General features: G+C 34.5%; 1 protein-coding gene across 1 annotated transcript; it reads left to right on the top strand.

Moving 5' to 3' along the window:
- Positions 1-7,045: 7,045 nt before the first annotated feature.
- On the top strand, positions 7,046-7,480 carry LOC139854175 (uncharacterized). Its single transcript, XM_071843496.1, has one exon. The coding sequence runs from the start codon at positions 7,046-7,048 to the stop codon at positions 7,478-7,480; it is 435 nt and encodes a 144-aa protein (XP_071699597.1).
- The last annotated feature ends 7,797 nt before the right edge of the window (positions 7,481-15,277 follow it).

Raw genomic sequence — 15,277 nt, 5'->3', positions numbered from 1 at the left:
TCTCTCTCTCTCTCTCTATATATATATATATATATATATATATATATATATATATATATATATATATATATATCAAACTCTCTCTCTCTCTCTCTCTATATATATATATATATATATATATATATATATATATATATATATAGTGAAAGGATTCATAGAGAACTAGAGTATGTAGAGAACCCATAGAACTCATAGATTGAACTTCAATTTATGTGGAGATTGAGCTTCAAAAAAAAAAAAAAAAACTGAAAAAAAGTCAATCTGAAAAAAAAAACTGCAAAAAAAAGTCAATCTGCACACACAAAAAAAGTCAATCTGCGCACAAAAAAAAGTCAATCTGCAAAAAAAAAAAAAATCAGCAAAAAAATCAATCTGCACGCATATTGACTCAATCTGCACAGAAAAATGTCAATTTGCAAAAAAAAAAAAAAAGATGCAAAAAAAGTCAATCTGCACGAGTTCCATGGGTTCTCTACTACCTTTGGTTCTCCATGGATCCTCACTATATATATATATATATATATATATATATATATATATATATATATATATATATATATATATATATATATATATATATATATATATATATATATATATGGGCATGATCAATGAGGAAGTAACCAATCGGGGGGAAGCAAAATTTTTTTTTTCTCGTTTTTTTGGAATTTTTTTCTTCAGGCATCAAGATCACACGAAAATATGAATATTTAAAAAAGACACTTCGTGATGAATGTTATTATTTTGGACGGAAAACGATCGATAAAAATAACATTCAAGATAATATTGTTCGTGAAAAATGTGAACGTTTTTTTTCTTCATGTTTTGTGAAGTAAAATTTAGCCCGATTTAGAGTTTAGGGTTTAGGGTTTGGTGTTTTGGGTTTATTCCATAAACTCAAAACACCAAACCCTAAACCCTAAACTCTAAACCGTTCGTGTTAAAAACTCAATCTAAATCCTAAATCTAAACCCTAAACCCTAAATTTCTTGACCATAATATCTAAACTCTATAAACCCTAATATCTAAAACCTCAACATACGCTTGAAAAAAACGATAATTGTTATATATTAATTTTTCGAGCGTTTTTCCGCCAAAATAAAAACATTTATCACAAAGTGTCTTATTAAATGTTCATATTTTCATCCAATCTATAATGTTCGTGAACAAAGTTTTTTCAAAAAACGAAAAAAAAAATTTTTTTGCTTCCCTCAGTTTTCCCCCGATTGATTACTTCCTCTTGATCATATATATATATATATATATATATATATATATATATATATATATATATATATATATATATATATATATATATATATATATATATATATATATATATATGGATAATAGTTTTGACGAGATAAGACATATATACCCTTATGAAGAGTAGCAAACGACAATTTAATAACACATAAAACGACTTACACCATTTTAATGCAAAGTAGTAGAACTTTTTCTTTTCTTTTTTTTGTCTATCGCACCACCATCATGCTCTTAGTGGGGTGAGATGGCATTACATCACGCAGAATTTGTGATTTCATCACACTCAACATCACGTCACTTTTAACCTTTTTATTTTAATTTAATATTATTTTCAACTTTATTACCATCTTTTACTTCCTACTTTTGATCTTAATTTGACACGTCACTCATCACACTCCCATCACTCATTTCCACTATTCCCTTGTTATTAGCACATTTGTCACGTCACCGCTATCAAAAGGCAAAAGGATGATTACAATGTATAACTTATATTTGTCATCAAGTTTCTTAATCGTTTGATTTTTACATAGACTTAGATTTTTTTTTTTTTTTTTTTTTGTTTGAAATGAAGAGACGAACTTCGAAAGAGGTCCTTGTACTTTTAAATTGAAGCTGGGCAGAAAGCGTATCGAAATTGAAAGGAAAAAGGAGGATTATACATTTATACCCTCAAGTAAATCTCATGTGATGAAAGTTAACGAAATATTTTAACGTCCGTCAAATAGAGGGATTGTTTTTGTAACATTTGCAAATCACACAGACTGTTATTGTCAATAAATACTTTAGTGACTAAAGATATAATTTTAAGCAAACTAGAGGAATGTTTTTGTAATTATGTCAATATTGGAGTGTAATTTTAGTACCCGATAAAAATGTGTCGGGTCAAAGTCCGTTTGTGGTTTGGTAAGATAGAACGGAAAGAAAAACGTTATTTCTGCTCCTTTGTTGGTCGTCTTTTTGCAGAAATTGGGAGAAGCCGAAACCCTATCTTACATTTTGTCCGATCCACTTCAAGTTTTCGTGCGATATGCTTCTTAAATTCAAACCGTAGCCATCGTATTTACGATTTCAAGTTTGTAATAAGTCGATTCTAAGAATTACTCGCAGGTGTAGATTTGTTTTATTATAATGTCAATTTGCTAAATTCGAAATTTCAATTTATGCTGCTTTACACGAAAACTGTATTGTAATCGCTAAATTTATTTGATTATATGTTGTTTCCAGTTGTGGATTTAGTTAAGTTTTTTTTTGAAAGGCAAAATAATTTTATTAATATATAAATATATGTACATTATACATCCCTGAAAAGTAACAAACATCCAACGATTATAACTACTAGACAAATGGAATTAAAAACCGACTATAAGTAAAACCCTCAGGAGAGGGGACTCAACGAATCGAGTAGGGACACGAAGTAGTACACAGTGCTGATCGAGCAGCGACAAAGCATAAATTCCAAGGCCCGTTTAACCCCTGAAGATCTTGCCTTATAGAAGGTTAGCCACGAGAAGCATAGGGGATGCTGTGGGGTATTAGCCAATGCCCACTCTTGATGTAACAACGCAATACGAGCTCGGGTTAATGAGCCATTGTGACCATTGAATTTGAGCTTTCTTTATTCGACCCGAAATCCATTTAAAGGATGAAAGTTGGATATCCGCTAGAATTGAAGGTATGTCCCAGATTTGGTTTTGAAAGATTTTTAGGTTGCGATATCTCCAAATAGAATAACCGCAGACCCACTTGGTGGCTTCCCATATTTTTGAACCTATCGATGAGAGACTGGAGCTGCAGCTACTTGAAAATAAATCCGCGACGTTTAGTTCTGCCGGGGGAGAAAAATTCCACCATTTGTAAAAATCCAACCATATAGCTTTAACCTGGGGGCATGTGGCAAGAATATGTTCGGTTGTCTCGGACGAGTCTTGGCAGATATTGCAAAGAACCGAACCGAGGTCTAAACCACGTTTGTCAAGTTCGAGTTTAACTGGAAGTCGATGAAGTTTTGCTCGCCAAACGAAAAGTTCAACTTTTAATGGGACAGATCTGTTGCGTTTTGTAGGTGGTTTTACAGTTGAAGGTTGGAGACGAAGCATGTCTAAGTTTGCCGAAACTTGTTTGGTGAAAGAGTTATCCGAATCTGTTAGGGTGCAAAACCACGAGTCTTCGGTAACGTTATTAGTATTCTGAGGTGGAGTAAAGTTCTCGATCAAACTTGATAGCTCCTCCATATCGCTAGCGCTTCTGCCCCTTGGAGAATGGAGCCAACTGCCATTGAATGAAAAGGATGACCCAGCTAAGTCCACCCGATCGAAGACGGTGCAACTTTTATCAGTATCAAGTGCAAATAATCGGGGGTATTTTTCTTTCAGAATGAAGCTCCCAAGCCAACGGTCGTGCCAAAAAGCTGTGCGTTTTCCATCTTTTAGAAACCTGCAAAAAATATGCGAAAAATCCCATCCAGCTTTCTCGAAATCCTTAGTGATATTGATGATGTTAAACCAAGTGGCACCGAGTTTCTTAAACCTGCAAAAGTCGTTAGTGACAAGCCCACCGTCCCTACCGTAAATACTAGAAATCACTTTAGTCCAAAGTGAGCAAGGTTCCGATTTGAACCGCCACCACCATTTTCCTAGCAAGGCTAGGTTTTTGGCGGAAAGCGATCCAATGTCTAAACCTCCCGAGTCGTAAGGTAGTAAAGTGTCATCCCATTTAACCCAACATATTTTCTTACTCGACCCGGACCCGCCCCAGAAAAAATTACAACGAAGCGATTCAAGTTGTTTTAAGATAGAGGACGGGGCTTTGAAGAGTGAAAAGTAATAAAGTGGAAGACTAGAGAGAACGGATTTTACCAATGTGAGCCGACCTCCGAAAGATAAAGTTTTTGATTTCCACTCCGCGAGTCGCTTTTTGAATTTGTCCACCACCGGAAGCCAATGAGTGGGTTTGTTCATCTTAACTCCTATGGGTAAACCTAAGTAGGTAAAAGGAAAATCATCCGCTTTACATCCGATTCTTAGAGCTATACTTTCCAAGTCCCCATTCGAAACACCAACACCGAATAGATTGCTTTTATGGAAGTTAACTTTTAGACCCGAGAGATCTTCAAAGCACTTGAGAATTTTCATGGTGTTCAATATGTTGTGACGGGACCACTCACCAAAAAAGATGGTATCGTCGGCGTATTGTAAGTGCGAAATTATGACTTTTTCTTTACCGACTTCTATCCCTTTGAAATGCCCCGACAACATGGCACGCTTTACAAGGAGGTTTAAACCTTCCGTCGCAATTATGAATAAAAAGGGGGAGAGTGGGTCACCTTGCCTAACACCTCGTTCCGGGGTGAATTCACGGGTTGGGGATCCGTTAACGAGAATGGATATTGAGGCGGAGCTAAGGCATGCGAAGATCCATTTTTTCCATCTATTACCGAACCCGATATTCTCCATGGTTTCCATCAAGAAGTCCCATTTTAGGCAATCAAAAGCCTTTTCGAAATCTACCTTGAAAATGAAACCTTTTCTTTTTTGTCGTTTGAGTTCATCGATAGTTTCGTTTGCGATGAGAACCCCATCGAGAATAAATCTTCCTTTCAAGAATCCACTTTGTTCGGAACCTACGAGTTTATGGATAACCTTTTCGAGTCTCTTTGAAAGAACTTTTGCCACAATTTTATAGTAAGACCCGATAAGGCTAATGGGGCGAAAGTCACTGGGGGTTAGCGGGTTATGTTTTTTGGGGATGAGTGTGGTAAAGGAAGCATTACACCCCTTGGAGAATTCCATATTTGACCAAAACCAGTTGAAAGCGTTAACTACATCATTCTTCACTAACCACCAATATTTTTTGTAGAATTTCAAATTGAAACCGTCCGGACCGGGTGCTTTAGAGCTACTACAACAACGAATTGCCTCCCAAATCTCGGATTCACTAAAGGGGTTTTCGAGCATCTCATTATCATTGTCGTTTAAGATCTTTGATTGAAGGTTGAAAGAGCATGAAGAATCATTATTAGCTTTGAAGATGTTCGAGTAATGGTTGAAGATTTCATCTTTAATTGCGTTTGGTTCCTCCGACCAACAACCATTAATTGAAATGCCGAAAATATTATTTTTCGTGTTTCTCCTTTTGACGTAATTGTGGAAGAACTTTGAGTTTTCGTCTCCCTCAAGGGACCATTTGATGCGGGCTTTTTGTTTAAGTTGTTCATGATATGCGTGTTCAGTTAGTTTTCTTTGTCTCAAATCAAATTTTGTTTTTGTTTTTGTTTTATACATCAAACAGATTTATTTATATTGATAGATTACATATTGTTCCAATTTGATGGTAATGATACAAGTGCATCAACTAGATTTAGTTAAGTTGTTCATGACTAAGGATGAGTTAGGACTTTTGGAACCATTTCTTGTCCTCCCAGTGGAAATGAGTCCACATAAGCCTTTAATTTGATTCCTTGTAAGATCTGTGCCACATTCTTTTCTTGCAATATATACGAATTTCTTCTCACTACTGCCAGTCACCCCATTGTCAGAAAAGTAGTCAACCCTTGAAAATTTGTTCACATATACGACTATAAATCTTCTCGCAAAACTTTGGAAATTCGACTTTAGTAAAATAATCTGATCTTTATTAGTGTTGTATTGATTTGGAGGTCGACTTGTGCGTGATTGTATACAGGCAAACCACCTTCAGTAGTGCTACTATTATTCTTATCTTCGTTTAATGAATTATCATTTTCATTAGGAACTAAGTTGATGATCTGCGTACATACCAAACAAACTAACCGTTTGTTCAAAAAATAGCACAAGAATCTCTAAATTGGACTTGCAATTCATTTATAAATCTCCCGTAGTAAATGATCTAATTTTGGCTATATTCTTCTGAAATCTGATTCTAACAGCCACCAAGTTATAGTACTTTCATACTACGTCCTTCCCATTTTATAAGTTTCTGAAGATTGGAACACATGTATTATATATGATCCCAAGGTATGTGTTCGGACCCGTAAGATAAAGTGAGGTTGAAGTTAAACTTCTTAATAGTTTTTCATGAAAAATTGCATTGCGGGAGTAAGATTAAAGAAAACTACCTATATGAACATGAGGTTTTGCCGCTTCAAGAAAGCTTGGGACTTAGCTTTTGATATGTTCATGAATGGATTGGAACACATCGCTTGTAAAGTGTTAAGTTTGGATTGTAGAGAATAAGAAACTGATGTGTATATTATCTTATCTTATTCATATGAATTGATGGGTTCAAACGTTTAGAGCACCCTGATTTTCGAATTCTTGAAATGCGTAATATACTAAGATGGAAATTTAATTTCTAAAACATTTCTATTTATGCATCGGTTTGTCGGTTTGTTGGCATTTAGTGAGTCGAGGATTACACCAAAATGGGGGGATATGGAATATTATACTTCTGCTCTAAATGTACATAGTAACATAGTGTAGGGGTGTTACTTGTAATTATTTAGAATAGTTTGTTAGCTGGTACTTTTGTTAATACAAGTGGTTAGGTCGTTAGATTAGATAGAGATATATATGTGTATCAGTGTACTCTGATCATTTTAATTCAGTGAAAACAGTTATCACTTTTGCAATTTACTTCCGTTTCATTATGGTATCAGAGCGCCACGGCGTTGATTACTGTCATCATTGATTCATTCTTAGTTGCGGTGCCCTAATTTGATCGATTTGCACGATTGGTGCCCTAATTGGTTCAATCGCTCGTTTTCAAGTTAAAGTGGTGCCCTAATTTGAATCGTTGGTGAAAAATGGAGAACAATTCAACAAATGATCCATTGTATCTTGCCAATTCCGATCATCCTGGTATGACGTTGACTACCACTCTGTTCAATGGAAGCAATTATACTGGATGGAGTAGGACGATCAAAATGGCGTTAGGTGCAAAGCTGAAGCTAGGGTTCATTGATGGAACTTTGGCTAAACCTGCTGTTACAGATGCTAATTTCCAAAGGTGGACTCGCTGTGACTATATGGTAATTTGCTGGATCTTAAACTCTATGATTGCTGAATTGTCTGAATCGTTCTTATATGCACAATCTGCTCAAGAATTGTGGAAAGAACTCAATGAAAGATATGGTCAGAGTAATGGTCCTCTGATTTATCAAATTGAAAGAGAGCTTAGTAAAGTTAATCAAGGAGGATTGACTGTTGCTGCTTACTATAACAAATTGAAAAGATTTTAGGATGAACTTCATAGTTTAAATGGTATACCTGTGTGTAATTGTGGTAAGATGAGGGAATGCACATGTGGAATCATTGAAAAGTTCATGGAAATTGATAGCAGATCCAAACTAATGCAATTTCTGATGAGGCTCAATGATGAATTTGAGTCAGTTAGAAATCAGATATTGTCAATGGATCCACTTCCTAACATCAATAAAGCTTACTACATTGTGCAGCAGGTGGAAAAACAGAAGCAAGTGACTCATAATGAAGTTGATCCAACTGCTTTTTTTGCTAATCATAACAAGAAACAAATTGGAGGCAATGTTAACTACAAAAGATACAATAGAGAAGACAAAGAAGACAAGAAATGCATATTTTGTAACCAAGAAGGTCATCTCTATGAAGGTTGCTTTGAAAGAATTGGGTATCCAGATTGGTTTAAAGGAAGAAAGGGAAGAAAAGGAAACAAGATGGCTGCACAGGTCACTACTCATTTTGATGGCTATATGCAGAAAGATACACCATTCTGTTTTGAAGGAGAAAATGAATTGTGCACTGAGAAGGTTGAACTTGATCAAAGGCTTGTTAATGCAGTTTGCCAGGAGATGATGAAAATGTTCAAGGGCAAAACTGTTGAGGCAGATATTACTAATGTGGCTGGTACTTCAAGGCCACATGCAGGTATATCTTTTCAAGCTTCACTTAAAATGCTAACTAAAGCACATAGTGATTATAACATCAAAGAAGATTGGATTGTTGACACAGGAGCTTCAGATCATATGTCACCCAATATTAATCTTTTCCAGTCTGTTAAAACCCTGAGTAAACCAATTAAGATTCAGCTACCAGATGGAACTAGTAAATGGGTGACCAAAATAGGAAAAGTGCATATTACTGATTCTCTATGTCTTTCTGATGTCTTTTATGTTCCGGAGTTCCAAGTTAATCTTTTATCTGTTGGGAAACTACTAAGAGCACAACTTTTCTTAGCCATTTTCTTTCCTACATGGTTTGTTTTCCAGGACCCTTCGGCTAAAAAGGTGGTAGCTGTTGGAGAAGGGTTCAATAATCTTTACATCTGCAAACCATCTTCTACTTCAATTTCAAAGGTTTCCTATTCTGTTTTGTCATCCTTTGTAAATACTGCCATTTGTAATAAAACAAATGAAGTTACTACTGAGTTGTTTCATTCCAGACTTGGTCATACATCTGTGTCCAAGCTTATTCATGTAACTGATTGTAACAAAGCAAATATATCTCACTTTTATTGTGATACTTGTTTGATTGCAAAAGCACACAAATTGCCTTTTCCATTGAGTCAGACTAGGTCAACTAAACCTTTTGAGCTAATTCATGTTGACTTATGGGGTCCATACAAAACTCCTGCTTTAAATGGTGAGCATTATTTCCTCACCATTGTTGATGATTGTACTAGGTGCACATGGACATATCTTTTGCATACTAAAGATACTGTCATCTCTATTATGTCTCAGTTTTTCTCCAATATTAGGACTCATTTTGACACTAGTCCCAAATATTTGAGATCTGATAATGGGACTGAGATAGTTAATAAAGCATGCATAGCATTTCTAAAATCTAAAGGTGTCATACATCAAAGGTCAATGCCTTATACCCCTCAACAAAATAGGATTGTTGAGAGAAAACATAGACATCTATTAGATACTGCACGGGCTATTAAAATTCAAAGTGGGTTGCCCAATAAGTTTTGGGGTGAATGCATACTCTCTGCCACCTACTTGATAAATAAAATACCTATGAAGATTTTGTCTTGGAAATCTCCTTTTGAAAGATTACATGGTGTAGCTCCAGATTATAGTCACTTAAGGGTAATTGGGTGTTTAGCTTATGCAGCAGTCACAAAACCAGGAATGGATAAATTCACACCAAGAGGAATGAGATGTATTTTGATAGGTTATCCACCTGGACAGAAAGGGTACAAGTTGTACAATTTGGACACAAAAGAAATCTTTTGTAGCAGAGATGTTATTTTTAAGGAAGATGTGTTTCCTTTCAAAGAAAAGATCACAGAATTACCTTTTATTCAAAAGGATATGGTTCTTTTTGGTGATGATGAGTCATCAGAGATCAATAATTCACAAGATTCCACTACACAAGAAATTCTTGAACCTACAGTTGTTAATGCTGAAGCAACAAGAAATGCAGATGTACCAGTAAGAAGATCATCCAGAACCACCAAAAAATCTGTCTGGTTAAAGGATTTTGTTCAAACAAAGAGAGCAAGTCATGTTTCTGCAGGCACTGTATATCCTTTATTCAACCAGTCTGACTTTAAAGATTATCCACATGATTATGTTGCTTCCATTTATCATGTGCTCAGTTCAGAAGAACCTTCTAATTATAAACAAGCTGCTGCAAGACCAGAATGGGTAGCAGCCATGAATAAAGAAATACAAGCTCTAGAGCAAAATGACACGTGGCAAATCACTGACTTACCTGCAGACCACAAGCTAATTACTTCTAAATGGGTTTATAAAACCAAGTACAATGCAGATGGCACAGTGGAAAGATTAAAAGCACGATTAGTGGTGAGAGGTTTTGATCAAAAGGAAGGTGTGGATTACAAACACACTTTTTCTCCTGTGGCTAAAATTGCTACTGTAAGAGTTATCATAGCAATAGCTACAGCAAAAGAATGGCCACTACATCAATTAGATGTAAACAATGCTTTTTTACATGGTTTTGTTGATGAGGATATCTACATGCTTCCACCAGAAGGATATGATAAGGTCAAACCTGGTCAAGTATGTAAATTGACTAAATCATTATATGGTTTGAAGCAGGCTTCAAGGCAGTGGAACCAAGAGTTGACTAAATATCTCATCTCAATTGGTTACAACCAATCTAAGCATGATTATTCTCTTTTCATCAAAATAGAGAATGATACTTTTACTGCCCTTTTAGTCTATGTAGATGATATACTTGTTACAGGCAATTCTGAAGAAGAAATTCAAAAGGTCAAAGCTGATTTGGACAACAAATTTACCATTAAAGATCTGGGGTTAGCAAGGTATTTCCTTGGAATAGAATTGTGCAGGACCACAAAAGGGACTTACTTGCATCAAAGAAAGTATATTTTGGATTTACTAAAGGATGCATGGTTGACTGCATGTAAACCTGTGTCAACCCCTTTACCATCACAGTTAAAGTTGACTTTATCAAAGGGTCAACAGTTGTCCACTCCAGAAGGGTATAGGAGATTAGTTGGGAGATTATTATACCTTTCTATGACCAGGCCTGACATTTCTTATAGTGTTCAACATTTGAGTCAGTTTATTTCATCTCCTACAGACCTGCATATGCATGCTGCTATTCACTTACTCAGATATCTCAAAGGGACAATTTCAAAAGGTTTGTTTTACCCTATTCAACCTAATTTGAAAGTTGCAGCCTTTTCAGATGCAGATTGGGCTTCATGTTTAATGACTAGAAAGTCATTAACACGCTATTGTGTTTTTCTGGGACATTCTCTTGTTTCTTGGAAAACAAAGAAGCAGGCTACTGTGTCAAGATCATCCACAGAAGCTGAATATAGAAGCATGGCATCAACCACTTGTGAATTGATATGGTTGACTTATTTGTTACAAGATTTGCATATTCCAGTCAAGGTGCCAATTACCTTGTTTTGTGATAATAAGGCAGCACAACAAATTGCTGCTAATCCTTGCTTCCATGAACGAACAAAGCATCTTGATATTGATTGTCATTTTACAAGGGATAAAATTCAAGATGGGTTCTTGCAGACAGCTTATATTCCAACAAACTTGCAATTAGCTGATCTGATGACTAAAGCTCTTGGTCGAAATAAGCATCTAGTGTTATCTTCCAAGTTGGGTTTTCAAGAACTTCCAACTTGAGGGGAGGATATGGAATATTATACTTCTACTCTAAATGTACATAGTAACATAGTGTAGGGGTGTTACTTGTAATTATTTAGAATAGTTTGTTAGCTGGTACTTTTGTTAATACAAGTGGTTAGGTCGTTAGATTAGATAGAGATATATATGTGTATCAGTGTACTCTGATCATTTTAATTCAGTGAAAACAGTTATCACTTTTGCAATTTACTTCCGTTTCATTAGGGGATTTGTTGGTGATTTAATCATCTAATCAAGGATTTTGGTGTAATTGGATTTACTAAGTAGAGAAAGGAGTGATCTATTGATACTCTTAAACGGATTCGGTGAAGTGCGGAGTGCATGTTCGTAAAGAGCGAAATAGATTGTGGAAATGAAACGAGAATGTGGTGATCAAATCATGGCTTGTACATATGTTGAATGACCAGACTGAGGGTGGCACTGTAGTGACCCGAACTTTTCCATGTTTATATATATTAATTGAGATTGATATTTACATGATTAAATGTTTCCAACATGTTAAGCAATCAAACTTGTTAAGACTTGATTAATTGAAATATGTTTCATATAGACAATTGACCACCCAAGTTGACCGGCGATTCACGAACGTTAAAACTTGTAAAAACGACATGATGATATATATATGGATATACATATGGTTAACATGAGATTATGATAAGTAAGTATCTCCATAAGTATATTAACAATGAGTTATATACATATAAACAAGACTACTAACTTAAGGATTTCGAAACGAGACATATATGTAACGATTATCGTTGTAACGACATTTAAATGTATATATATCATATTAAGATATATTAATATATCATAATATCATGATAATATAATAATTTAACATCTCATTAGATATAATAAACAATGGGTTAACAATATTAATTGAGATCGTTAACTTAAAGGTTTCAAAACAACACTTACATGTAACGACTAACGATGACTTAACGACTCCGTTAAAATGTATATACATGTAGTGTATTTAGATGTATTAAAATACTTTTGGAAGACTTCAAGACATATATCAAAACACTCATACTTAACGAAAATGGTTACAGTTACTTTCCCATTCTTTTCTTTCATCAAGAATTCTAGTCGTATTCTTACCCGTATTATACACAGCTTCAAAACGTACTTACTATGGGTATATACCAATAGGAACTAGCATGAGATTCCACTCTTGATTATGTCATGTATGACTAATCAATTTTAACTTCTACCATGAGCTAGTCAACTAACTAGAACTCCTTTTAACCCCACTCACCACTCACCAATTAACACTCATCATTCACTCCATTTCACTTCCAAATCTCTTTCTAATTCTCTCTCAACACACCCACACTATTATGAACGTATTTTTCCAGTAGTTAATCATCATCTTCATCAAAAATCACTTCAAGAATCAAGCTATAATCATCATAGGAAGAACACTTCAAGAATACTTCAAAAATCCCTTCAAGTTTACTAATTTACTTCCAAGCTTTCTAATCCATTCCAAGTAATCATCTAAGATCAAGAAACCTTTGTTATATACAGTAGGTTATCTTTCTTATTCAAGGTAATATTCATATTCAAACTTTGATTCAATTTCTATAACTATAAACTATCTTAATTCGAGCAAAAATCTTACTTGAACTTGTTTTTGTGTCATGATCCTACTTCAAGAACTTTCAAGCCATCCAAGATCCTTTGAAGCTAGATCATTTCTTGTCACTTCCAGTAGGTTTACCTACTAAACTTGAGGTAGTAATGATGTTCATAACATCATTCGATTCATATATATAAAACTATCTTATTCGAAGGTTTAAACTCGTAATCACTAGAACATAGTTTAGTTAATTCTAAACTTGTTCGCAAACAAAAGTTAATCCTTCTAACTTGACTTTTAAAATTAACTAAACACATGTTCTATATCTATATGATATGCTAACTTAATGATTTAAAACCTGGAAACACGAAAAACACCGTAAAACCGGATTTACGCCGTCGTAGTAACACCGCGGGCTGTTTTGGGTTAGTTAATTAAAAACTATGATAAACTTTGATTTAAAAGTTGTTATTCTGAGAAAATGATTTTTATTATGAACATGAAACTATATCCAAAAATTATGGTTAAACTCAAAGTGGAAGTATGTTTTCTAAAATGGTCATCTAGACGTCGTTCTTTAAACTGAAATGACTACCTTTACAAAAACGACTTGTAACTTATTTTTCCGACTATAAACCTATACTTTTTCTGTTTAGATTCATAAAATACAGTTCAATATGAAACCATAGCAATTTTATTCATTCAAAACGGATTTAAAATGAAGAAGTTATGGGTAAAACAAGATTGGATAATTTTTCTCATTTTAGCTACGTGAAAATTGGTAACAAATCTATTCCAACCATAACTTAATCAACTTGTATTATATATTATGTAATCTTGAGATACCATAGACACGTATACAATATTTCGACCTATCATGTCGACACATCTATATATATTTCGGAACAACCATAGACACTCTATATGTGAATGTTGGAGTTAGCTATACAGGGTTGAGGTTGATTCCAAAATATATATAGTTTGAGTTGTGATCAATACTGAGATACGTATACACTGGGTCGTGGATTGATTCAAGATAATATTTATTGATTTATTTCTGTACATCTAACTGTGGACAACTAGTTGTAGGTTACTAACGAGGACAGCTGACTTAATAAACTTAAAACATCAAAATATATTAAAAGTGTTGTAAATATATTTTGAACATACTTTAATATATATGTATATATTGTTATAGGTTCGTGAATCAACAGTGGCCAAGTCTTACTTCTCGACGAAGTAAAAATCTGTGAAAGTAAGTTATAGTCCCACTTTTAAAATCTAATATTTTGGGATGAGAATACATGCAGGTTTTATAAATAATTTACAAAATAGACACAAGTACGTGAAACTACATTCTATGGTTGAATTATCGAAATCGAATATGCCCCTTTTTATTAAGTCTGGTAATCTAAGAATTAGGGAACAGACACCCTAATTGACGCGAATCCTAAAGATAGATCTATTGGGTCTAACAAACCCCATCCAAAGTACCGGATGCTTTAGTACTTCGAAATTTATATCATATCCGAAGGGTGTCCCGGAATGATGGGGATATTCTTATATATGCATCTTGTTAATGTCGGTTACCAGGTGTTCACCATATGAATGATTTTTATCTCTATGTATGGGATGTGTATTGAAATATGAAATCTTGTGGTCTATTATTATGATTTAATATATATAGGTTAAACCTATAACTCACCAACATTTTTGTTGACGTTCTAAGCATGTTTATTCTCAGGTGATTATTAAGAGCTTCCGTGTCGCATACTTAAATAAGGACGAGATTTGGAGTCCATGCTTGTATGATATTGTGTAAAAACTGCATTCAAGAAACTTATTTTGTTGTAACATATTTGTATTGTAAACCATTATGTAATGGTCGTGTGTAAACAGGATATTTTAGATTATCATTATTTGATAATCTACGTAAAGCTTTTTAAACCTTTATTGATGAAATAAAGGTTATGGTTTGTTTTAAAAAAAGAATGCAGTCTTTGAAAAACGTCTCATATAGAGGTCAAAACCTCGCAACGAAATCAATTAATATGGAACGTTTTTAATCAATAAGAACGGGACATTTCAGGCACGCCGTGCCAAAGCGAACCTGATCAGAAGGAGCACTCAAGTGGCACGCCGTGCCAAGCCAGGTTTTGCTGAAGTCAGGGATGAAGTGGCATGCCGTGCCACTTTGTGGCACACCGTGCGAGTACCTGATTATGACAGTTTTTGGGCAGTTTATTGTTATAACTTGTGACAACCACCACATTTGTTCATAAAGTTTTTCACACATTTTCTCTGCAAAAACACTC

The sequence above is a fragment of the Rutidosis leptorrhynchoides genome, chromosome 6, assembly GCF_046630445.1.
Source record: "Rutidosis leptorrhynchoides isolate AG116_Rl617_1_P2 chromosome 6, CSIRO_AGI_Rlap_v1, whole genome shotgun sequence".
Taxonomy (NCBI): domain Eukaryota; kingdom Viridiplantae; phylum Streptophyta; class Magnoliopsida; order Asterales; family Asteraceae; genus Rutidosis; species Rutidosis leptorrhynchoides.
This window is presented reverse-complemented; position numbering and strand designations above follow the sequence as displayed.

Excerpts from the sequence above, each read along its gene's own strand:
- LOC139854175 (XM_071843496.1), top strand. The coding sequence starts at position 7,046 with ATGGAGAACAATTCAACAAATGATCCATTGTATCTTGCCAATTCCGAT.